At 45.2% G+C, this 26,571-nt stretch overlaps 1 protein-coding gene across 1 annotated transcript in view; it reads left to right on the top strand.

Moving 5' to 3' along the window:
- The first annotated feature begins 4,575 nt into the window (after positions 1–4,575).
- Ctnnb1 (catenin beta 1) overlaps positions 4,576–26,571 on the top strand; it is a 28,609-nt gene continuing 6,613 nt past the window's right edge. Inside the window, exons 1-7 of the mRNA XM_028767299.1 lie at positions 4,576–4,814; positions 22,528–22,588; positions 22,969–23,196; positions 23,343–23,596; positions 23,712–23,950; positions 24,033–24,234; positions 25,301–25,445. Coding sequence (XP_028623132.1) covers positions 22,576–22,588; positions 22,969–23,196; positions 23,343–23,596; positions 23,712–23,950; positions 24,033–24,234; positions 25,301–25,445 — 1,081 coding nt within the window. The 5' untranslated portion in view covers positions 4,576–4,814; positions 22,528–22,575. The remainder of the gene's footprint in view (positions 4,815–22,527; positions 22,589–22,968; positions 23,197–23,342; positions 23,597–23,711; positions 23,951–24,032; positions 24,235–25,300; positions 25,446–26,571) is intronic.

Here is a 26,571-nt window from a genome sequence, read left to right as displayed (position 1 = left end):
AAACCATTGGGGTTGAGTTGGGGAGGATTTTTTTTTTTATTTTTTAAATAATAGCCACATTTGTTGAACAGGACATGCTGTTCTTCATTTTGTTTTAGTGGCAGGGATGGTCCTTATATTCAGACTTTATATGGCCTGTGTTGCCCAGCTCACAGCAGCAACACCTGCACCAAATTAATGTGTTGTAGCACATTAATTATCTCATAGCCTCTATTTAGGCTGCAGCTGTTGCTATTATGTTAATAATAATTTTTATCACCACTGTATACAACAGGTTATGGGACAAATAGAAATATCTCTTTGGGGGGGGGTGGTCCCCCCTTGTCATTTCCATGTTTGGATGTCAGAAGGGAAGACTGTAAGAAAATCAAGCAAATTGAGCCCCCAATGCGCACTGTAATTTTCTATTTCTGAACGGATTTGTGAGAGAATGGCTGAGTGAAGTTAGCAGAGCGTCATCCCCCACACAAAGATGGCGCGTGCAGAATTTGTGAGAGCGGAAAGGGGTGTGGAAGGAAGGACAGGCAAGTGGGGACGGAACACTGCAGTGCTGGGGTGGTGAGTGTTTGCGAGGGGGCGGGAGGGGGGGATGCTGCAGCTTCCATGAAATAATAAGGTGGGGGAGAGAGAAGCAATGCAAAGAGTGGGTTTTTCATTGTCTGTAAAATATAAACACAGATGAGTTCTGTCTTTGGTTGGTTCATGCCTTTCATTCAGCACAGCAGGGATGTTCTTAAGAAGTTGCCCTCTGAGAAATTTCACTAAATGGGAACCGTGGACCTGCATGATGGGATTATAATCACACCAGCCACTCCTTTTACATAATTTTTTGTTTAAGATCCAGTAAGACCCCCTTTTTTAAATATATATAAAGCAATAGACATGTATATGTAGATAAACTGAGGGTTCGCGTCACCCCCACCGTAGCCTGGTGCAAGCTGAACAGAAACCGAGGTGATAGCCCCTTCTATAAATCTCAATGGATTCAAAAACAATATGAAAATTTTCAGCTGACAAGAACATGTCTGCTGCCTGCAGTCCCTGCAATAGCTCACCATGTTGCCTACTAACCGAAAGATCAAAAATTATCGATTTCATGGCGCTGTGTGCTCTGGAAAAGAAAAGCTACTTTAACATTTGCATTGTTTAAAGACATCATTTAAAAGAAAAGACTCGCACACACACCCCCACCCCAAACTCTTTGGGATGTGAAAATGGCTTGTTTTCATCTCCCTCATGATTTACTATAATTCTATTATTTTTAGCAGCTGGAGTCCAGAAATGATTTTTTTTCGACGAATTTAGGATTTTGCCGCAGTGTTCATCTGCAGTCCCAGAATCCTCCGGTAAGTTAATCCTTCTTGCGATGGGAAACGCCTTGAACCTTCTTGTGAATAAAATACTTGCAACCATTTTGAAATTTTTAATAGAGGGTCTGTGTGTGTGAGTGCATGTATGTATGTGTATGTGTGTGTGTGTGTATTTTTGCAGGCGTGTAGGCATTGGGGGAGGGAGTTAGGTGTGTCAAAGCATGCTTTCCTGGCACCTAATCGGTATCTATTCTGAGAAATATTAAGAAACATATATACCTCTGTTCCCTTTGCCTGTCACGATGCGTCTCCATTGCTTCCTCACCATGCTTTTGTATGGTAGCCGTTAAAACATGTCTTTAGAACGTAATCCAAGGAAGGCCCGGAGAACACGCAACTTCAAGCGTGAAGGATGGTGCCAGCGTAACTAAAGGACCAGGCCACGGTCACCTCCGTACCCATCACCTCCTGCTACCTTCACGGACTCTCCTTCGCTCTGGAGCTGTACATGGGCTGCCAGAGCCTTCCACAGTGGCTCTCTGCGGAATCCGCCCAGTGGGTTACTAGACGGCTTCTGTGTGGGAGAATACGCCACATGTACTCTGACAAGAGGTATTTACAACTGCTTAGCCTGTTCAACTGGAAATCAACAAAAAGATGACATATCCCTGACACGGTGTTTTACAAATCAAAAGTCTGGATCCATAAATAGCCCACTTGATGAACGTAGACCCGAAAGCCGATTGTGATGTTTTTTGCCTAGTGTTTCCACATTATCATAGAGAAATTATTTTTAACAGGTCTTAGAGAGTCAGTATTGGCTGTTTCTGAGTGCATGGTTCTGCTGGGAAAGGATTTTTCCTTCCCAGGGGGATTGGGATGGAATCCAAAGTGGACCACACCCTAATTTCAGTTTGTTTTCTCTTCCTTTGTGCCTATTGTCAAATGGACCTGACTGACAATTACAGTTTTACTTTAAATGAAGGTGTTAATCAAAAGACGCAGTTGTCGGCTGTCCTCAAAAGGAGGCTCATTGTTTTAGGTATGCAGTAAATGTTTGACTAATGGATTTGTTCGAGCAGAAGGACAGACCAATTCTGGCTTATTAATACTTCTGCATAGAGTGCAAACACAAGCTGAGCGTGTGTGTGTGTGTGTGTGTGTGTGTGTGTTTTAGTGAGTATACTCTAGACTCATGTTCAGTGTATCCAGTATCTATGAGTGGTCTGACTACAGGACAAACACCCCTCCATTTCTCAAAATGAAGTACTTTTTGTCAAACCCATTGGGTTGATCTTGGAAGAAAGGGTGTAAGAGAGAAACCAATTGGCATTTATGTGAACTGTGTTACCTAGGGTCAATTGTTTTAGCAACTAATTTCCTAAAACCACCCCCTCCTTAGCTACTTATATTATTTTCAAATTAGTTCACAGAACCAGCAGGTTTCTTTATTCATCAGGTATTTTGATGTTTTTCTTTCTGGTATAATGTCAGTCATTTGTTTTAATTTCACAGAAATTGTCATCTGTTTTGGTGACAAAAATATGGAATAGTTTTGTTTCAGGAGAGACGTGAACAGAAATCTGGAGAAAGTGTAAAATTCAGCTCACTGGTTTCAAGGCTAGTCACCTGGTAATGTCTCCTGCCGAGTTACACTTGATAGGAAAAGGAGTGTTTGCATTGTGGTAAAATCTGCCTTTTCTCTGAAACATATTCTCTGTGAATTATCAATAGGGATTGAGTCTTCTAATTCTAAGCTGGGATTAAAATGCCGGAATTATATGCTTTATTTTGGCATCTGGCTAGAGAAATATAAATATAAGGGTGTCTTTATCTTTTAGATCTCTCAGTGGTGCAGACATTTCTTAACGGGGTTTTAATAGCATGCCTTTTTTTTTTTAAATCAAAATTGGGACACAGAAAAAGAAGCAAGTGTCAAAAAAAAAAAAGAAAAGAAAAAAAAAGAAAAGAAAATAGGAAAGAAGGAAGGAAGGAAGGAAGGAAACCCCTGACAGAGGTGAAATCAGCTATCTAATTTTAAAAGGAGGACCTTAATCGAGTCGAGCAAATATTCTTTAACTCTACACGTGACAATTAAAATGAGGGGTTGGTAGCTGCAACCACCACTGGTAGAGCTTTGGGAAAATACCTTTTCCTGCCCCATCTCTCTGTGTTATGGCAGGCCAAGCCAGCCCCAGCCAGCAGCAGAGTTTATTCTCCAGAAATCCTAGCAGAGCTGGAGAGGGGAAAGGTCTAGACAAAGGCCCGCACTGAGCAGCTCCTAGGGACTGTGGTGGTTCGCAGTTACAGTGATGTGTCTTTAAGATAGAAAATTGAGTCATTTAAAAAAATAAGCTGGCCCTACAGCACCGGCCCTGCCTCAGTGGATGGGCAGGCTTCCTGCCAGTACCTGCACAGAAGGGCCTATTGTTTACTTGCGTTAATTACAGCGCAGGGATGAAAGAAGGCAATGGGGCAACTTTCGCTGTTGCCATTGTTTGGGAAGAGACGTGAGCTCACAATAATAGTCTGGAGACAGCCAATTCACCCCAACTGCTCCAGTTTTGACAAGTGCCAATCGTGGAGGACAACAATGGGGCCATTTCCAAGAGAAGATCCAACTTCAGCCTATTGTCATGATTCAGAAAAAAAAAATGCTCTCGAAGGATACAAAATTAGTTTTGAAAATTTTAAGAGGTTACCCACAGGTCCTCTCAGCAATACACTCGAGTTTCTCAAACAATATAGTAAAAATTGCAGTCCCTGGAAAACGTTCACATGCCTGGTTCGGTGGACACTGACCCAGTGGGTCCGGGTAAGATGGGGTTTCTACGAATCACGCTGGTGAACCGAGCGGTGGAGCTGAATCTCTTGTTATAGTTAGATGACACTCCTGGGGACTCCACGGCCACCTGGGGTGGGGAGGAAAGGTGGGTGGGCCCCAAGTTCCCTGTCCGGATTCCAGAGGCACAGCAGGAAGGGGAGCGGGACACTCCCGCGAGCGGTGAAGTGTGATGGGGTCCAATGGTGGTTCAGGGGTGTGGCGGCCGGAGAACCGGTGACTACAGCCTCGAACCTGCGCCATCCGTGGCCGCGCTCCACCCGGCCCGCAGAGGCGGCCCGCACTGGATCCCTTTAGTTTCCACTGGAGCGGCGTCGGGACGCCACGCCCCGGTCCGGCCCCTCCCGGCGGCGCACGCGCAGAGCGGCTCGGGCCGGCGGGGACTACTTTCCGCGGCCCGCCCGCGCCCCGCCCCTCGTCCTCGCGCGGCGGAACGCTCCGCGCGGAGCGGCGGCGGCAGGATACACGGTGCCGCGCCGCTTATAAATCGCTCCTTGTGCGGCGCCATCTTAAGCCCTCGCTCGGTGGCGGCCGCGTCAGCTCGTGTCCTGTGTAGCCCGCGGCCCGGGGAGGCGGAGACGGAGCACGGTGGGCGCCGAGCCGTCAGTGCAGGAGGCCGAGGCCGAGCGGGCGGCCCCGAAGGAGCAGCGCGCAGCCCCGAGGTGCGGCGCCACGGCGGGCCGGCTCGCGCCGAGCCAGCGGGAAACTTCGCGGGCCGGGTGGCGGCGGGAGGCCGCGGGGGCGCGCAGGCTGGGGCTGGGACCGGGCGGGCGCGCGCCGGGAGCCCGGATGGACGGCTGGCCGCCGTGGGGGGTGGGGACCGCGGTTCGGGTCCCGGCTGGGGCCGCGGCGGGGGCGGGGTGGGTGGGGGCCCCGCCTCCGTGGCCCGCGGAGCCGGGGGACGCGGGACCTGGCGCGCGTCCCCTCTGTCCCTCGTGGAGCACGCACGGATAATTTTTTTTTCCCTTGCAACGACCTGAGAGTGAGTTTGAATCTAAACAACTTTAAACCCTGGAGTCGCCAAACTTGGATGCAGCGGGCGGGATGAGTCAGGAGCATGCTCTCGGAGGTGGCGTCCTGGACTCGCGTGGGGTCGGTGGCTGCGAGGCCGAAGTCCTGGCGGGAATTTGGGACCGTGGACGGGTCACCGGCCACTCTTGGTGGGGGTGTGTGCGCGGGATCCGAAACCTGGGCTTGGGGGAGGGGACTTCCCCTTAGCCAGTAAGTGTGGGGTCCGCTCCAAGTGTTTCTCCCCAGCCTGTTTGCTTCTGGGCGAGATGGAGTGGCCGGAGCGCGGACCGCCAGGGCGTGGGAGCCTGGCGACTTGTTCTGAGTGTTGTTTGGGGGACCGGACTTGAAACCGACGCTCCCAAGTTCAGTACCCCAGGCCCGCTCCGGTGAGCCCGCTGGCTGCGGGGCAGCTTTGTCTCGGGCTTGGGTCTCCAGACATCTGTGGGCTCCCCTCCCCCGCGCCCCCCGCACCCCCCCTCCCCGGGCCTGAGCTCTGAATGGAGAGCGGCTGGGCTGCTGGTATGCGGAGGTCGGCGAGAGGAAATCGAGGAGTGGTTTTAGTGAAACGAGAGCTTTGTGCCATGAATAATGGTGGCTTAGACCAGACAGCAAGCTCAAGAGACGGCAGCTTTGCCTTTGATAAAGTCTGCCTCATGTTTTTCACATGGCCAAGTTGTGAAGCGTTTTGTCTGGGGTTTAGGAAGCCATTTCGCTTATTTACTTGAGGCTTGCGGAGAATCTCGGTGCAGACTTTCCTCGTCCCGGGAAAGAACTTGCTCTTGGTTCTGATTTAATGCTGCTTAAGCTTGTGGTCTTTGTATTTCGATTTTTGTATGTCGGGCTCAAACTTTATTTGAGTTAAGGCCCACTGTTACATTTAGTTCACTTTCACATTAAACATTGAGAAATCTCTGAATTAAAAAGAAGTTTCTCCAAGAACTCCCTTTCACAGCAGACAACATTGATGACGGTTCAGGGGATCGTCTCATTCTGTGACCTAACCTTTGTCCTGAAGGCCAAGTCTAGACGAGGCCTTTAAGTGGTGGCAGGGAAGTTGGAAAATTGCAGATCTTTCTCTACAACAAACCCTCCCAGGCTGAAGTCCTTGAGGCAGCAGGCTATCTGAAAAGCTTATCTTGCCTGGGACAGAATCCTGGGCCTCTCGGTCTGCAAAAAGACCAGCCTCAACCAGGGAAGCATTTAATCAAATGCAGGTGTGAAGAAAGAGTCCAACTGTCATCTGATCATTTCTCGGAGGTAGTCTAAAGAAGCGGTTCTCGGCCTTCCTGATGCTGCGAACCGTTAAGATAGTTTCTCAACTGTTATGGTGACCCCAACCATGTTATTTCCTTGCTATTTCATAACTAACTTTGTTACTGTTATGAACCATAATGTAAATGTCTCTTTTCCTATGGTCGTGAAAGGGTTGTTGGACCCCTAGATTGAGAGCACTAGTTTAGAGACTGTATATTGGGTATCAGATGTCTGCAGCTTGAAGGGATGTATCTTCTGCTTTAGGGACAATGAGAATAGAAATTGTGAGTGAAGCCTTAGCGCTAGTTTCAGAATGCCACCGCCAAGGGGAGGATGAGAAGCAACTTTAATAGTCTGGAGTGTATTTTGAAATGGGTGCTCAGAAGAACTGGTGGAGCCCTTTTGCAAATAAATGCAGGGCAGAGCATGAAGGAGAGCATGTCCACACTGCAGGTGGGGGGTGGAGTGGGATGTTTACAGATCGTAAACATCTGTTTGCCAGACTTCTAAGCAGGAAGTGGACAGTAAAAGTAGATCGAGTCAAATGAAATACCAGTGCTTGAGGTGAGGTGGTGGCCTCTGCCCATCACCTAGAGGTAAATTTTTAGTGTCCTTGGTCAGAAGCATACCTGAGGGACAAACTCCTGATACAGTGTTCACAAACTTGTAAAAACATTGCAAAGGTACAAACATTTTAACTTGTTGTTGTTGTTGTTTGTGGCTCCTGTCAACTCCTTTGTTATTTATAACAGTCTCACTGATTGCAGCGGAGAGTGAGAGATGAGCCGGAGAGTGAGAGATGAGCCGGAGAGTGAGAGATGAGTGGCTCGCTCGCTTGCTGCTTCAGGGCTCAGGCCCAGGGAGGCAGCCCTGAGGGGGTGCTGTTCAGCACCACCACCCAAGGTGTGAATCACAAGTGTTACACAAAGAAAAGTGATTTGTGTCAATTCAAAGTGAATCAGAACTTCTTTACACTAGGGAGAAGTGTACTGTGTTTACCTAAGAAAGCTTCCTTTGTATTTAATGCAAGACTGAGCATCCCTTGGCTAGGAACCCTGATTTCTCTGCTGGGTAGAACTCTGGAAGAAAGCATCTAATCTTCCAAGCGGTCAAAGGCTTTTTAAAGGAAGTAGGTAGTCCTGCTAGCACTGGTTTGAACTTAGTTGTGTCTCTTTTAAGACACATTTCCCAGGTTCAATTGAGACAGCAGTGCTCTAGTCATGTCGAGCGCCCTCCGGTGGACAGAACAAAGGTCACTTTTCTTTTCTCCGCAAGTTTGTGTGGAATGGATCCTGATGACTCTGTAAGGAGAACCAGTTGTAAAGTACTCCCAGTTAAAAGACTGGCATGGAAGGGTAGCTGCCTCTGTAAGAGAACAGGTGGTCAAAGGCACATATGCTAACAGAATGAGACACCAAATGCTCAGGCGCCTCAGAGTAAAGGATGACGTATAGAGGTGAAATTCTTACATTCCTAATGAAGATCTGTCGCTGTAAATACAAGTGTCATTCCCTCTGGTGAACCAAGCAGTACTGGTGGCAGGAAGGTTGTCTGCCACACTCATTGCTTTCATTCTTACAGACCTTCCTTTCTACCCCTGTGGTAGGTAACGTTCAGTTGCTTCTGAAAAGACTGTTTCAGATCAGCCAGGTTAATAGAGTGAAGCATATTCTGAATAAGTTTTTGAAGTGAAATGGTTGGTTTATGAAAGGATTCTTGAGAGTTTAGATTTTGTTTTTGGATTCTGCTTTTTCAGAAACAGGCCAAAATCAAATAGTGTAGAGACAGTTGGCGATCTGTTTAGCCTTCAGAACTCATGGAAACATGAATACAAATTTCTTTCTTTAAGGGAGCATTGTCACATTTGAGTGTGACTTTTTAAAGATTACATCTCTCTCTTTTTTTTTTTTAAATAATTGTATCATTTCCCCTTCCTGTCCTCCAAACCCTCTCATATACCCTTGCTCTCATTCAAAGTCATGGCCTCTTTGTAAATCGTTGTTATGTGCACATGTGTACACACACACACACACTCTTATTAACTACAACCTTTTTGGTTTGTATGTTTTTAGAGCTGACATTTGATATTGGATAACCAATTGTACTCTTCTCTAGGGAAGACTCTCAGCATTTCTTAGTTGCCTGTGGTTCCTTGTGTATAGACTTGAGGCCTTGTGGTTTGTCTCCCCACTTTAGCATGTCTCTTGTACTATTAACTATCTACCTAAAAATCTATAATATACATAACTATATGTATAAGTATACATATAGTTAACACCCAGTTTTGTCATCTGGACTGACAGTGCTCCCTTCAAATACTGAAGGTAAACAAAACCCCAATACTACACAGGAAAAGTCCTCTTTTGAGTTGTTGGCCAGGTCTGTCCAGTGGACTCCAGAACATAGCTAATAGCCTATTGCTATTACCCTTGGTTGCCCCCAAGAGTTGTAAGGTAAATCCCTATTGCTGAAGAGACCATGCACTTTAGACCAAGGCCCAGAGGATGCCCTCTACCTGATTACTAGTTCTCATGGAACCAGAAGACACAGTACAAGCCTCCAAAGGAGGGAGGCAACCAACAGTCATACCTAGCTATGATGCCTTCAAACCACAACCATGACCAGTGTGGCATGATAAACCCTAAGGGTGTAGTAGTGGAATTGCATACTTTGGGTTAACCAGCAGCTCTCTAATTGGATGTAGAACCGGTTCTACAAGAGGGAAATGCCTGGTGCTGGAAACCTAGCCAACTACCAAAGGCTAGTGAAGCCATGGGTCTTGATGGAGAAGTAGCTTGGGTCCAGCTCTTCATGTTGTCTTAAGTGTTTAAACTCAGTGTGTTAGGTGAATGTTGGAGAAACCCCACAGAGACTGTGTGCATAGTCTGTCAGCTTCTTTAAACTGTTTCCTAGTTTCACTAGAAGCCGCTAAACTGAGTGTATTATTAGGCTAATCCTAACCTTAGGAACAGTGTTGAGGTGGAGGTCAAGTGAGTGTTTTATTTTAGCAGAGCACTATTCTTGGTCTGTTTGTGTTTGTGTGGAAGTGGTCTTTGTTTATATAGCAGAGTTTGGCGGGATTCGGTGCATTGGCCTGGTGTGTCTTGCCCTGCAAGTCACCGCAAAGGGCTGAGGTAGGAGGACAGCCTGCAGTACAGAATGAGACCATGTCAAAACAAACAACGAAAGTACTTCTGAATACAGTGTTGTAGCTGTACTGACGATGTGCACCACATGGGTCTATGCATCTGTCCCAGAACACTCACCTATCCCACAGTCCTGTGTGTCTTCCTGCAGCTGCTGTAAAGGTTCTGGGTTGCTGAGACTATGCAACACTGCACCTAGCTAGGGTCTTGTAGTATTCCAGAGATTTTCCTGGTTGTGGTTTATGAACATTGGTTCAGAAGGCTATGCTTTTCCATTTCCTACCATATAGTGCCATAGGAAGGCTGTGGCCATCAAGAGCAGTGGTTCTCAACCTTCCCAATGCTGTGACCTTTTAACATAGCTCCTCATGTTGTGGTGACCCCAAACATAAAAGTATTTTCATACTGTAATTTTGCTACTGGTTTGAATTGTAACGTAAATACTTGTTTTCACATGGTCTTGAGTGGTCCCTGTGGAAGTGTCATTGGACATCAAAGGGGTCACGACCCACAGGTTGTGAAGTACTGATCTAGATTCTGTTGGAAGCTGCCTCAAACTCTTCTCATTTTTTTCTTCCGGTTTTAGTTGAGATTTAACTCAATTTTTGCATTGATACTCTGTTTTAAAGTAGATCTTGAACAGATACATTAATAGTTTTAAAGAAGCTGTGATTTGTAACCTTTATTCCATGTTAACGTCCTCCCATCATAGAGACCTTATCTGGGGTCAGTGGATTTGATTGCTGCTGATTGCTAACTTAAAAATGTGTAGCATCAGACTCTCCAATGGCTGAAGGGGGATGAGTGCTATGTACCTATAAGTGAATATATGTTTGTGGGCATCAGTCATATAAAACGTAAGGAATGGAGTTCACTGCAAGATACCTTGGGAGTACAGTTTGAAGATTTCATATTTAGGTTGGAGTAAGAGTTGGTTACAAGGTGATAGCAGCAAACTGTTTCCAACATTTCCTTAATACAGATTAAGCAGGTGAGGAAGAGCTGTGCCCCCTTCCAGAACTAGAGTGACAAGGGCTCAGGAGTGAGTTTCCTCAGGGTTTGGATGTACTGTTGTAATTAAACAAGTACACACCACAGAGTTTCTTCAATGGTTTTTAACACTGTTGACTGTAGTGGGTTTGACCTAATGCTGCTTGTATTATGTTAATTTTGGTCCCCAAAACTGCGTACAGTGTCTGCATGGAAGACACTGAGGGACCCTGCCCCCAGTTGGTTCTGATTGGTAAATTAAGATGCTGGCAGCCAATGGCTGGGTAGGGCCACAGAGGTGGGACTTGAGAATATCCTGGACTTGGGAACAAGAGAAGAGAGGAAGGAGATCCACCGTGGCAGGAGTGTATTTTAGGTTTTTACTCAGCCAGTTTGTGACTCCATGTCTGATAACTATCTGCTAGAGGCCTTTATTATCTAGAGTTGTAGTGTTACATTTCCTGGGTCCTAAAGTTCTGGACCTTGTCTGATACTGTTCTTGTCTAGGAAATTGCAGTTGAAATTTAGGAATACCAGAAGAGCTGCAGACACTCCGGAGGGCGAAAAACGGCGGTGTTAATGCTGGAGGCAATCTTGCCTACCACCATGGAGGCTGACTGAGTAGGGGTGCTGTCATCACTTCACAGAAGAAAATTGGTCTTCTGAGGGGGTGCTTGGAGAGTGCTCTGCCCGTATGCTGAAGGACTTGGGTTTTCCTTAATTGCCATTCTGTCACAGTTCATATTTCCTCTGAAATTTCTCTGAAAGTTCTATGACTGATTACCTACCTTTTTCTCCTCAACTGGAGGCACAGCTGGAACCCATGACCTGATTGATGATCCATTGCATCAAGGGTCCATTTTGACAGTAAGGGGCATATTGCTTTCTGGCCTGGGCAGGGATCACCTACTTCCAACTTTTGCAACTCATGGCTGGATCTGGTCACCAGCAAGCCAATCAAGGTGTCTGTAGCACTTCCTTGTGGCTTTTACTTGAGGTGTGCCCTCTTACATACTTTTGGCCACTGGACCCAAGGGTCTTGTGACTTGGGATCGATCATTCTGTGTCAGACTCCAAACTTTTATGTTGATACCTTCAAATTCTACGTCATCCTGCTGATGGTCTATATTTCAGGTTTCTGCCTGGAACACTTGGTCAGCACCTGTCTCACTACCTTTGTCTCCTTAAGGCCAGTCATAATTCCTTGTAATACACATTTAGAACTGTGTTGACTCCTGTGGTCTCGCCTATGAATTGTTTCCTGGTAGTATGGGCTCCATTGGGTGACTCCAGAATGTAAATGACTCGTGGTGTTGTTTTTACTGTGTAGTTCAGCTACCCTGTCCCCAGCACAACTTTGTGATGACATTTTGTTTTATGTTCTGACAAAAAGTTGTTTATGGTGTTGTGTTTGGGATTTTGATCTCTTACTTCCTTGATTCCTCTAGTAATTCTGTTTTCTCCCTCAGTTCAGCCCCGTAGTCCCATTGCCACATACTCAGAACTTTGCTCTCCTCACCTCACCTCATTCCAAGCACCCAGCCTCCCAATCCTCTGTATGGTCTTGCCGCAGGCTTCCCTGCTCCTCAGTCTCTGAACCCCATAGCCTGTTCCTTGTGACTTCATGCCCAGCGCTGCCGCTGCTCCTTTACTTCACTCTTCCCCTCTGACCCACACCACTTCTTCCATCCCCTCTCACCTTTGTTCTTGCTTTGTCATTGCTAAGAATATTGAATTGGAAGAACTCCCTTGGACGGGTGATCGTTGTGGATGTGGCCAGAACAAGAGCGCCATTGCTCATCCTTCTTTCTTCTGCTCTTTGGTGCTTCTCTGAGACCTGCCTGGCTCTTGCTGTCTGCATATGGACATGCTATAACTTATAGCACTAATGATTTTTAAATCTCCCCCCCCCCATTCCCAACTTGTATCAGTGGCTACCATGTTACATATTTTAGGACCCCTTTCAGTTACTGTAGCATCAGCCCAGTTGCTACAATTGCTTGGAACTTGACTGGAGAGTTTACCATAACTGGGTAGGTAAGCTTTTTACACCTTTTCCTTTATCTCTGACCTATGTGGGAGTGGCTGAGGTGAATGACCCTTCCTGTTTGGTTCCTATTCATGATCCAGCTTTAAATAGATACTTTGATTTGCATATGTACCCTAGCCTTGATTTCTCTCCTGTAAATTCTTGGTTTTTCATCATAGTACATTGCTAATGGACACCTCAAGCAGTGAGTTGAAAACTGACTCTGTCTGCTTCCATTCCCAACTAACACTGCTGTAACTGGCTGTTCTCTCTCCTCTCATAACATGTCCAAATTCCCTGCAAGTCTTACCCAATTTTCTCTCAGATATACCCATCGTTTTCTTGCCATAGCTATACCATCTTAGTGTGGGGCTTTCTGGCTGCCAAGGCCTTATAGTTTGTTTTTGTTCCCCTTAAATGGATTCAGCGCTGTAGCCAGAGGTGGAACATCGACTGCACCAGTAGCATGATCTCCGTCATGTCTACCCTGGCTCTCCTTCAGACTGAGGAAGTACTACTATAGGCTCATGTCATTCCTTCCCATTGTCGCCTGTTTACCCTGATTTGAAAAAAGTACCAACCCATCCTCTCTTACTTGTTTGAAAACAGCCTGTAAAGCAGTGTGTTTTGCTGTCTTTCCCCTCACAAACCCTCCTGTTCCCTGGAATCTGGACTGGACAGGTACATTCAGATCCTTGCCCCTCGTTTGCTTTCAGCTAATGCTCCTGACAATGCGGTCTACGACTGCCTCACACTGTTGAGTGCCCTCCACTTCACACTGCCTCCTCTCCTGCTTAGACCCATGATCTGTGGTGCTAGGGACAGTGTTTATGTTGTCTTATGATTGAGCTTTAGCCACCGGTGTGTGGCTGGTAGACACTTAGAGTGTAGCTGCATCACTGAAAAACTAAAATCTTAAAAATTAAGCTTGAATGTCCATAGCCACTGATAAGTGATAGCTGCCCCCCCAGATAGCCTGACTGTAGATGGGCACCATTTCCCTACCAGACCTTGTTGCTGGAGCAACTTTTTATCCCTCTGAGACGTTTTTTCTTACCTACACTCAGTTTTGTCACTGATTCCAAGGTATTGCCCCTACAAGCTGCATTAGTGCCTAGTGTTACTGCCCAGGTCTGAGCTGCTGTGAGCATCTGACCTGCTGTTGTGCCTGCTTGACTGGTGTCCCCTTTCTTACAGACTTGTGAATTATAGCAAGGATAAGCAGTCCTGTCACCAGTGCTGAGAACCAGCACAAGGAGGGCAGAGGCAGCAGGCCAGGCAGTGTAGCAAGTTCAGGTCACACAGTGAGACCCTGTCTAAGAGAAGAAAAATAAGACTCCAATTTTCAGCAACCAACCCACTTCCCACTGCAGACTGGAGAACGTCAGTGATTGGGCTTTCAGTGCCATTTTGTTACATTCCGCCCATCTCTTCAGATTAAACCACTGAGCTCAAAGTGTGGTTTTTAATGCATAACAGAGCCTGTTAATGTGTATGGGCCTTGCACATGGTATTAAGTTGTCCTGCATGGTTCTGCTCTGCTCCTTCACGGTGCCTCTTTTCCTGAACCCTTCTGGTCCCAGTGTCTTAACTGTTGTCCCTTTTAGATTACAAGATTGACAAAGTGCCAGTGGGGTGTTGACGTGCGGCTCTAGATAACTGACTCACCGTGCTTTGGAGCTCAAAATACGACAAAGATGAGGGGCTGTTCTTTGTATCAAAGTAATAAAATGCAGTCACATTCTCAGTAAAATCTTCTGTTTCTGAAATACCCTAAATCTCAGGGAACTTGAGAGCTGTAAGGCTTGCTGTTCTGGAAACCTACTAGACAGTGCCATGTCAGTTCAACTTGATGTGGGTGCTGGGACAAGTGGGTAAAGAGAGTGAGTCCTGCCTTAAGGAGCAGCTGCTGCCTGGAGTCGCGTGCCAGCGCGTCCGAGTTCCTTTTTTGGGTCCTTTGTGTGCTTTTTAACCTTGGGTATTACTACTACCTAATGTTGCTTATGAAGTTTGGGCTCTGATGGTTTGTTTGTCTTTACTGCCCTTTAGGGGTTAACAGCACCATGTGACACTAAAAGTGCCACGCCAGGGTCCTGTATCATCTCTTCCTGGCTGGCAGTTCCCGGCTAGCAAGCACATGATCAACTAGCATGTGGGGACACCTGAGCACGCTGCAGATCTTCGCGGTCTTTAAAGGGTTTAAAAGTCTTACATATATTGAACCTGAGTTATGATTTATTATATACTTGATAGCCTGAAATACTTTTTCCCAAATAAAACTGTGGCTTTCCTAGGTCATTTTGTCCAGTTTTATGTTCACATAACCTGTTTTTGAAGGTTCACATGAAAACAACTAAGAGATGACCTTCTTAGTGACCTGTTAACCCACTTAAAAACCCTTCCTTTCTTCCTCTTGTGGCTTACTCTGTTTAATCAAAAAAAAAAAAAATTCACCTTCCACTGACCTCAGTGCAAGTGTGAAACAGTGTTGGGTTGGCTCCTGCTTGTTGCTGTTTTGTGAGGTCAGAGCTGTGTTGGACACACAGGAAGTGACGGTGAGAAATGAAGTTCTTTGGGTGCATAGCCACCTCCCTAGTATGGTGTTATCTGTACTTTACAGAGCACAGCATTTTATTTTCTGATAAGCATGTTAGTCCATCAAATAGTCGAGTTTAATATATGCTGAACACTTTGTAGACTTTAGAAACTGAAGGTGACGTTTCAGTGCCCTGAGTATGTGTCTTGAAGTTTTGAAAGCCAGAGTTCTGGTTTGTTTGGGGAAGAGAAACTTGTAACAAGTACAGATGAAGATTTTTTTCATAAGGGAGGGAAAGTAAAACTCTGGAGTCCTGCTATTAACTGCCGATGTTCTGGATGTAAAGATTATCTTGAAATGCAGTTTTCCTTTTCCTGGTCATGGTAGAGCCACAGTGGAGTGTGAAGTGGTGCCGCAGGGAGAAACACTGGGCCGTGGGTATGACTGCAGATACTGTAGAGAACGGAGACTTGGGTAGGATTTCTTTATCTGAACTTCTGACTTAGCAATAACTCTGGAGAAGGAAGTAGGCTTGAATTGACAAGGCTGGGCACCTTATTTAGGCTACAGACACAGATCAGGATTTGAACTGAAGCATAGTTCATTAGTTGGGAAACTCAGAGTTCAAGACTTTGTTACATCAATAAGAGCTGGCTTTAAGAAAACCAGTGATCTCCCCCCCGCCCCCAAGAGAGACTATAACTTTTACTTTATGTTTTAGCAGTTTTGCCTTTTGAACCAAGATAGTAGTTGGCTTCTGCATCTGCACAGAGGCCATGTGGTCACTTAGCTTTTAGGTGTTTAATGCTGTCTCAGTGTTTGGCTGACATAGAATAAGATGTCCAATACAAGAGTTTATTCTTGAACATTTATCTTGTTTTGATTATAGTTACTCTGTACACAGGACACTGTTTCAGTTTGTCTGTATTGGTTCTGCAGGTTGTATGTAAAACTATGTGTTTGCATTCTTGATAATGTTGAAAACTTGCAGGGGGGAAGCTTGTCTGACTGGCTATAGTAACCACTTTCCTGGTCAACCTGCTGTCTTTTCTTCTTACAGCCTCTCCATCTTGCATGTGAACTCTGGGGTGGAGGCTCAGCTAGGCTCCAGTTCCTAGAGAGCTTGGGAAATTCTGACTCAAAAGTCACGCTACTATTCCATACGCTTTGTGCTTGTCCACTGCCAGAGTACTTTGCTCTGACTTTGACCATCTGGCTGATGCTGCCTTGGGGAGCCTCCTTGACATCTCAACTATGGTGGCTCCTTGTTTCTAAGATGCATGCACTTCAAAGCTCATTCTCCCTTCTCTTGTTGTGTGGGGAAGAGTTGGGGGAAGGGAAGAACATTCTTAATGAAGAAATAGAGGCTTTTTTTTAGCTATACGGCCTTGACTTGATTTTATTCTTTGATATTGTAATACCAGTAACAAAAAGTACTTAGTTTGTCCACTGGGTGAATATTAACATATAGATTATTTTTCAGTCCTGTGGATGAAGTTTGCAGCTTTTTTTGTTGTTGTTGTTACACTGTACAGGCAGAATGCCTCTGCTTCCTTTGTCGTTAACAAATGAGGTTTTAACTTACAAGGTGTTAAGTGATAGACAGTGCTAGCTCTGCTTCTAGCCAGTTTAATGAGCCCTCTTGGCTGTGGTTGTCTTCTACCTTTCTAACTGGTCTTCTGAGACAGGCAAACGGCCTTCAATGTGAGGCTCACTGTTCTTATTGCTTGCTTCTATTTTTTTTCTTTGAAATATTGTTTCTTGTACTCTGGTGTGCCTTTGTAAAGATTCTTTTGTCCTGTTCCTTGTATGCTGTGTATTTTTGCCATTAATCATGTTTCCAGTATGCTATTTTAAAAATTAGCATATAGGTAGTGGGGCACTGCCTAGCATTTTAACTGGTAGGTGTGTGTGTATATAAATATATGTATGAGGGTGTGCACACATCCTTTATGCTTTCTGATGGGCTACATTTTTAACACATACTGAATGACTACATTAGTTTGATTTCTAATTTTTAATGGTGTCTGACGGAATGTAGGTGTGGGTTTACTGTAGAGAGGAATAGGTTGAAGACAGTTTTTAGCATCACAGGGCAGTTTCTTGAATGTTTTGTCAAGTCTTCTAGCTCTTTCTGGGTGGCTGGAAGATTTGCTTTCCATTTCTGTCTGCTTTTGTGGAAAAATGAGAATATTCAGTGCCTCAGAAATATGAACATGTTAAGCCTAAGGAAGTCTTACCTTCATGAATCGTAGCCATGCCAACACTGAGGGAGCTTAGGGAGGCTCATAGAGCAGGTGGAACAAATGTTGGAGTGGCTTCTCTAAATCAACTGAATAAAGTGGTTTTACTTAAATAAAGAAATCAGTCTAGAATTTCATTGAGTACATCGAACTAACTCTATTCCAGAGCTGGCACCCCCATCTGACATGACCCCTTTCTAATTAGAAAGCAAGACTTCCCCTTTGTGTTTTCTTTCTCTTGATACTGTTATGAATGGATTCCAATAGTTTTTTGTATATAGTTGTAATGGCTACTTTTAAAGTTATTATATTGAAGCCTTATTAAGTTACAAAACACGCTTGGTGGGCAAGCACCTTGATAGTTAGGTGTTGTTCACCTTAACCATGCAGTTACTTGTTGAGAGAACTAGTTTTTCTTCTCAGGATGACTCCATTTTAATAATTGTAAAGGTGTAGAAAGAAGTACAGAGATTTTTAAGTTTCAAAATAACATTGCACTTTGATATTTATTTGAAGTGCTAATATCTATTTTTTGTTTGTGTAGTTCTATGTAAGGTATAAATACTGCACCAAAATACCCTTGTACTCATCACAGATTAATAAGCATTTTATAGGTGATACCGTTTTACCGTATCTGATTTTTAAAATAAAACCTAAAGCCTGCTAAAGAGTTGGCGCTGCCCTCACTGAAGCAGCTGGTTTGACACCTGTTGTTGTGTGTCTGTGACAGCGTGGCTGGGTCACATGATATCGAGCATTGTGCTGGAGGGAAAAGATGCTTAAGTGACTTTTATTAGTTGTTGAGAATTTCCTACGTGTCTATAATGTACTTTGAGCCTGTTCACCTGCAGTCTTTCTCTTCACTCCTCTCAGGCCTACCTATCACCTCAGAAAACTCCAGATTTCATGTTTGTTGTTTGTTTTGTTAATGACACACGGGTTCCAGTTAATGGCACCCATAAGCTCATGGGTGTGAGACCATCCATTGGAACATGGTTGACCTACTACTGGAGCCCATATCCTTTAAGAAACCCCACTCTCCCTCCCTGAGCATTCCAGCTCCTCAGCTCTGGGCTAGGGCTATAGGGGCCCTACCTCCCATGCTGAAATGCTTGCTAGCTTCATCCTGTGCTAGTGTCTCTTTTAAAAAGGATGTATTTTGTTGTATTTTTTCTTGTGTGTGTGTGTGAGTGTGTATGCGCACGCACACACCTGTACACATGTCATGGACATCAGAGGACAACTTAGAAGTTGGTCCTTTCCTGGGTCCTAGAGATGGAACTCAGGTTGCCAGGCTTGGTACCAAGTGCCTTTACCCATTAAGCCATCTTGCCAGCCCATGTTTGCTTTTTTTTTTTTTTAATGTTCTTGGTGATGTTCATAAAGGATCATCTTAACATTTGTTTATACTCGGAAGGGTTGGTACTATCTTGAGTACTCATTTGGTGAGGCTGACAATAAATGCAAAGTTATAATTGTAAAATTGAAGTATGTGAACACTTGTCCTAAATATGTATATTCAAAGAACTTAAGTATAGTGCATATGTGTGCTTCATAAAAAGTGCTGTATTAAAAATCTGACAGACAAGACAGAACAAGTGTTTAGGTTTCAACCAGGCAGAAGAAGCACTTGCAGGGTGGGGGTGGGTACTGGGAAGTGGCGGGCTGTGTGGGTAGTAGGCAGGGACGGCTGGTAAAGTGGGCTGGGATCACAGTTGATCGTTGTCAACAAGGCCTTGGGAAATGGATGGCTTGTATGGTGCCTTCTGTGGACTTGGGATTAACTCAATTCTGTCAGTTTTTGGAGCCTTGCTGATTATTAGTCAGTGTTGTTAATCACAGCTTAAATGTTCTTTTTTATCCTTTAAAACCCACAGTGCTGCTAGCATTTCTGTCATTAGAATTAGTTAAGAAAATTTAATAATTTAATTTCTATGTTAAGATGTTTATCATGTTCTTGTATTAGAAGAAGCACATGAGGAATTCAAGAATAGGAGGCAAGACTCAGTTCTTCTGTGGTCATTCACTGTAGCACTGGCATTCATAGTTTATAACGGTTGACATGCATGATTATTATTTGAAAAAAATACTTTAGTGGTAAATTTTATATAATACCAAAGTGTCATTAACTGCAGGATTGATGTTATAGAACTGACCAAAGAAAAACACTGTACTCGAACTGTCACTATGGTGAGGGTGGGGTGGGGTGGGTGGGGTGGTCATTAGGGGGATAGCCAGTCTACTTCCTGTTTCTCAGCCATTTGTGTGCCTAAAATTTATCAGGGTACTACAGTAAGGACATTTTATTCTGTGTGCTTTGGAAGAGCAGGGTCACTTCTAGAAGACTACACACCTGAAGAAAGTAAGGGGGAAACTGCAGAACTGTAGCTCACAGCAGGGGTCTCTGCTTTCAGATTTACACATTTAGTAAAGGTTTTTAAATCCTGGAGATAAATCCAAAGGTTATGACATTCCAGAATTAGAGCAGGGTTTTCTTTAAATAATTGGATTTGTTTTCCTCTACATTTTTTTTTAAAGTGAATTTTGGCATGTGGTTTTATAATGTATGTGCTTTATGCAGTGATCTTATCCATAGTTAGTAATTCAGAATTCTTACAAGATAAATAGGGTAATTTTATCCTGATGGGAACTTGGAAAATTATCTTCATGTAAATCTATACTAGTTCTACAAGAGGCATGTATAGATAGATGAAAGTCAGGTGATCTTTGAGCTCATAGGTAACTAGAAAAGTAAAACATTCATTTAGAGAGCAAGAAGAAAAAACCCAAAGATAAATTTGTATACAGATTCCTTAGACTGCGTAAGGAGATGCAAGAGAAGCTGTGAGCCCCACATGCTCCTTGTCACAAGATGAAACACTGTGTAGCCAATGGGCACTGGCATCCGACTGAGCACTTAGGCAGGCTCTCCTCATACCGCTGTGGGTTTTCTGAAACCTTGATTTGGTTCCTGGATCCATCACCATTTTCATCTCATAAAATGTCTGAGGTCTTTCTCAGCGGTGTTTCAGGAGTATTTTGCAACTCTGGTTGATATTTATTTAACTTACAGTTTTTGGTTCTAAGTTTTGTGGGAATACCAGGTTAAATTATTTGTGGCATCCCTTACCCCATTGTAAAAGCACTCACTGTCTGCCCTTGCTGAGTTCGCTTTTTTTGAGCTTTTTCTTTTGATATTGAAGAATCTCCCTCAGTGACAGTTATATGAATTATATGATTGGTCCCTTAAGAGATTGGCAGGTGTGCGTGGAAGGGACCAAGTAGCCCTGGACTTCTGAAGTCTCGAGGAAAAGTTTCCTTTGGGGCAAGGCCCCACTCCACTTCTTGGGGGACTTGTCAGGGTGTTACTGTTTTGGTGAATAATGCTTAGAATTCTTGCTTAGAATTTTGCAAAATTTCTTTGAACTGCATGTTGCTGCTTAAAACTGTCTCCTCTCTTTCATTGTGTTTTCACCCTGCCTTTTAGCTGACATTTGTCCCCCATCCTACAGGGGTGCTGTAAGGAGCAGGGATGGTTTTCATGCACTGAGTAGGGTGCTTTGTTAGGCAGGACTCTTAACATGTGGAGATATTGCGTTTAGAACATGAGCTTTTCCCCCATAAAGTTATTATATATTGTGTTCCACATAACCAGGTCAGCTGTATATACCAGGCAAGATGGTAAGTGTTTGGGTTGTACACCACTAAGGAGGAAGCATAGGCAGTGACTGGGTGTGCAGCCTGTATATAGTAGTGGCACCACCTGGTCTCCAGGCCTGTCTGTGTTGGTCACATGAGGAGCTAGATAGAGGCAGGGTTCAAGTTCCCCTCTGCAAAGCTGCAGTGGGCCTGAGGGCTGGAAACAGCAGCACTATTCAAGGTGAGCAAAGCGAGGCCACACCCCCTTTGTCCACACAGGAACGAACGGGCATCATTGTTGATTAAAGATGGAAAGTTTCTGTGCCCATTGCACAATAGTGCTTTTCACTTAGGGTAGAAGGTTCTTGAGGTAGTGATCCCATCCCTTGACACCTAAAGTATCACTTTGTACTGTGGACCCTGAAGCAAGGATCCAACTTGAGCTTACCTGCTTTAGCTTGGGAAGAGTGACAGAATCCAGATGTAGTCCCAACTCAGGAGAGTGAGCAAGACAGGGGTGCCAGTCTGGGCTCTAGAGTGAACAGTTTCTCAGAAAACAGGAAAAGATCAGTATGTTCCCTCTACCTAAACATTGGTCAGTAGTGTGGGGTTTCTAACTTCATTAGATGTTGAAAAACGCCTTTGCATGAATTGAAAATACAGTCATACCTAGGAGTCCTTTCTGTGTCTTTATCCATTCCCTGTTGATTGTAAGTACTCATTATGTTAGCTGTAGTGCAGTCTGCTTGGGATAGACATTAATAATGGAACCTGTTTATAGCGTACCTAGGGGTCATGAGCCTTAAGCTCCTATTTTATCCTTGGTGATTTTGTAGTTTTCTTGAATATTGTACAGAAAACCATAATGAAGACATAATTTAGACTAAAATTCACCAGTAGCAGATGTTATATTGAACCACAGGGGCATCCATACCAGTTGACATGGTGTGTATACAACATTGTTTGAATGAACTTAGACAAATCTTATCCATAAGTGCACTTTTTCTATGCTTCAAACTTTGACATAAAGTAATTTTTTTCTTAAATAAATTGCATAAATCACCATTTCTGATCTGATAATTGTGTTACATCAGGAAAAACAATGGATTTGTTCATAAAAATTTGGTGTTTTTTTTTTTAAACAAAACAAAAACAAAAAAACCCAACTCTCCTGCCTCCTAACTGTTGGGATTTCCAGGCATCCTGAGGGCATGCACAGCCTTCAGGATTCATAGTGCACTTGGGTTTTATAGTGTTCCCTTGGCTAGTTTTCACTAGAGAGGGGTCATTCTTTAGCAGCACCTTGTATCTACAATCTGTGTTTCTACTGAGAAGAGCTGTCTGGACATGACCCTGACTTAAGCTCAGTGGTAATGGACCCATGACTGGTCTGTATTTTCAGACCATGCCATGGTGAACTGGCTTTTCATGTGTGAGGCCCTGCATAGCCTAATACAGGTAGCAGAATCACAGTGACCTGGGTTAAAATCAAGCTTAAATTGTAATGACTTGATGGAATCTTTTCAGGGTATCTGAAGCTCAGCACACAACTGCTGTGACACTGCTTCGTGGACAATGGCTACTCAAGGTTTGTGACTCAAAGACGGCCAGGGCTTCTCACCGAGGATCTGCTTCCTCACAGCCTATGGGGTGGGTGGGGTCTGCCTCAAAGCCCGTGCTGCCCCTGCCCCTGCCCCTGCCCCTGCCCCTGCCGCCTCGCCCAACCGCCTTTGTTCTCAATGCACTCTACTACTGGCTTGGTGAGAGAATCAACAAGCCACTGGATGGGATCTAGTGGGTGGGCGATTCTGGAGGCCGAGTGCTGTTAGGTCACCCTATTCCATGGAGCGCATACTGGCCCTCACTCTGCTCTCTTGGCTGCCTTCTAACAGTATGTCAATGGGTCACTGTCACAGATGTCTTACTCAGGTGGCATTTTCAGTGCACTGACATGCTCTGCTTTTACAGCTGACCTGATGGAGTTGGACATGGCCATGGAGCCAGACAGAAAAGCTGCTGTCAGCCACTGGCAGCAGCAGTCTTACTTGGATTCTGGAATCCATTCTGGTGCCACCACCACAGCTCCTTCCCTGAGTGGCAAGGGCAATCCTGAGGAAGAAGATGTGGACACCTCCCAAGTCCTTTATGAGTGGGAGCAAGGCTTTTCCCAGTCCTTCACGCAAGAGCAAGTAGCTGGTAAAAGCATTTGTGTTTGGAAGCTAGCGTTGTTTGTTGACGAGGCTGTGTGATGTCTGACACAGCACAAGTGGGTTGGAGGAGAGGCAGAGGGCAGCCGAGTCTCACATACCTAGTGAGTGTTGGGTTTACTTTTTTTTTCCCAGATATTGACGGTCAGTACGCGATGACTCGAGCTCAGAGGGTCCGAGCTGCCATGTTCCCTGAGACACTAGATGAGGGCATGCAGATCCCATCCACGCAGTTTGACGCTGCTCACCCCACTAATGTCCAGCGCTTGGCTGAGCCGTCGCAGATGCTGAAACATGCCGTTGTCAATTTGATCAACTATCAGGATGACGCGGAACTTGCCACACGTGCAATTCCTGAGCTGACAAAACTGCTAAATGATGAGGACCAGGTAAGCAGTGATGATGCGGCTTGCTTTTCAGTTTACTTTGAGGGAAGCTCTCCAAGTGATGCCAATGGCTGCCCCATGTCAGGAGCTAACGGTGCCTCTTGATCCCTTCTCCTAGGTGGTGGTTAATAAAGCTGCTGTGATGGTTCATCAGCTTTCGAAAAAGGAAGCTTCCAGACACGCCATCATGCGCTCTCCTCAGATGGTGTCTGCCATTGTACGCACCATGCAGAATACAAATGACGTAGAAACAGCTCGCTGTACCGCGGGGACTCTACACAATCTTTCTCACCATCGTGAGGGCTTGTTGGCCATCTTTAAGTCTGGTGGCATCCCAGCGCTGGTGAAAATGCTTGGGTAAGAACATGGTCAGGGATCTTGAAAGGTAGGAAGTAGAAGGGTGCAGGCGTGGCTGACAAAGGTTCTCCTCTCTTCCCAGGTCACCAGTGGATTCCGTACTGTTCTACGCCATCACGACACTGCACAATCTTCTGCTCCATCAGGAAGGAGCTAAAATGGCAGTGCGCTTAGCTGGTGGGCTGCAGAAAATGGTTGCTTTGCTCAACAAAACAAACGTGAAATTCTTGGCTATTACAACAGACTGCCTTCAGATCTTAGCTTATGGCAATCAAGAGAGCAAGGTAGAGTGATGAAAGTTGTTTCCACAGAGTGTGGAGCCACTGAGTCCTCAGCATACAGGCTCAAAGATGTGTGCTTCACTCTCCCTTGTGTCTTTAAGCATTGAGTCTCTGTGTGTACAGCGCGGTGCTAGTCACTGAAGGGATGGGGAGCAGGCCTCCCGAGGCTTTACACTTGGGCCGGGAAGAGGTGCTTTGAGGTCTTGTGGAGATCTTTGAGGAGAAGTGAGGTGTTGTCTAGGAGGAGGCCGTGAGAGGGTGACATCTGCCGCAGTCCTGAGGCGGAAGAGGGATGGTGCGCTAGAGAGGTTAAGAAGCAGTGCTAGACAGAATGTGGGCTGAGACTGTAGCTGGGCTGGGCGGATCCTGTGAGGCTTTGTTGGGCATACCAAGTCCTGGAGGTATGATCTTAAACACAGGCATGGGGTAAGACTTGCCTGTAGAAATGGTCAAGGACCTTAGGGATGAGGGAGTGGGCATTCTACAGTGCCTCATGAGGTACACAGCATAGAAGATCAGAGTCGGAAGCTATGGGCTCTTAGTGCCCATTTTCAACTGGCTGTTCTGACAGAACTTTCACCACTACTACAGACAACCTGCCTGCTTTTCATGGTCATTTTCTTCTATGTTCACTGTGGAGAGGTGGCCAGAGTTGATTTTTTTTTTTAATGATTTTTTTTTCATGCATTGTTGTTTTGCCTGCATGTCTGTCTGTCTGAGGGTGTCAGATCCACTTGAACTAGATTTGCAGACAGTTGTAAACTGCCATGTAGGTGCTGAGACTTGAACCTGGGTCCTCTGGAAGAGCAGCCAGTCCTTTTTAAGAGTTGAGCCATCTCTCTAGCTCCAGATGCTGTATTCTTGAGAGAGTTGGTGTGCCTGGATTTGAGCAGAATTGTAGCACAGGAGTCACATACCTGGGGCCCCACCTGGAGACTGTGGATCAGAAGGGTCCAGAGACACGTTTAATTGCAGGCTGGCTAGAGTTCTTACATGTACAGTAACTCAGTGATGGGCTGGTCTCCAGCATCTCCTGAGCCTCATGACTTACAGTTCCATATCTTTCTAGCTGATCATTCTGGCCAGTGGTGGACCCCAAGCCTTAGTAAACATCATGAGGACCTACACTTACGAGAAGCTTCTGTGGACCACGAGCAGAGTGCTGAAGGTGCTGTCTGTCTGCTCTAGCAACAAGCCAGCCATCGTGGAAGCTGGTGAGTACACATGCCGAGATCGCTCACAGCACACGTTATGTTCACCTGTCCCTGGGTTACTTAGGTTTTTGTTAGAGACAACAAAGACACATCGTTCCATAAAGCTTATTTCTGATTTGATTTTGGTAATGCGAGGTTGGGCCTCACTAGCAATCCTGTGAATATAGAGTGCAGCTTAGTAGATAAGTGGTTTTGATTTGTGTGAGATTTGTTGTTAATGTGTTCTCAGTGATAGAAGAAAAGAAAATACATGGTTTATGTCCAGGCCTCTTGGTTTGGCCCAAGAAAGTAGTTTCAGCTCTCTGGCTTCTTTTCAGCAAACAACTAATATCTGCCTAGGCTGTTGGACCAAGCTTCAGATCCCAAGGAGGAGTGGGAAATGATGAAGGCATTCTGTAGAGGAAGGTGCTGAGGACGAGGCACAGGGTCGCCACAGCCACCTTTGTGCTGTTGGAAGCACTTCAGGTTACTGAGGTAGTTACTAACAGTGAAGCCATGGGCCTGGGAAAGATACCTGTGGCTCTGCTAGTTTTTCCAGAACCTCTATAAGCCTTGTTTAAATGTGAGCTTGTAGATTGATAGTCTATAGATAGCTGGGATAGTTGGAGATAGATGTGCATGGAACCTTTTCAGATGCCCAGGTTATTCTGATGTGGATGTGTTGATCTGGAATACACTTACAGCACCTAGAATATTTGAAGCAGTGTAACTGACACTTGTTATTGTGCATCTATCTGTAGAGTGGTAGGGAACTGGTTCCTACTTAGTCTTGTGAAGATGAGCACAAATCACAAAGGCAGATGCTGACTGCACTCAGTGCACAGGCCTGGAGTCCGAGCATTTAGGTAGGGGCAGTCGAGAGGTCTAGGAAGGACTTCCTGGGTTATTTAGCAAGGCCTAGTCTCAGAATAGAAGAGAGGAATGTGTGTTATGTTATGTGTGTGGACCGCACATAACAATGATAGCTACTGAGGAGGCCACCCCAGAAAAGGAATGCTGCATGGCAGGCACTTTGGGGGAAGCAGCAACCTTGTTTTTGCTTGAGACATGGGAGCTTAAATGCTTTCTGGGTGTAGAGCATTGTGTGGGTGTGTCTTAGAGCAAGGAGGTTGTTGGTACAAGTACA

The sequence above is a fragment of the Grammomys surdaster genome, unplaced genomic scaffold (genome assembly GCF_004785775.1).
Source record: "Grammomys surdaster isolate TR1022 unplaced genomic scaffold, NIH_TR_1.0 172, whole genome shotgun sequence".
Taxonomy (NCBI): domain Eukaryota; kingdom Metazoa; phylum Chordata; class Mammalia; order Rodentia; family Muridae; genus Grammomys; species Grammomys surdaster.
This window is presented reverse-complemented; position numbering and strand designations above follow the sequence as displayed.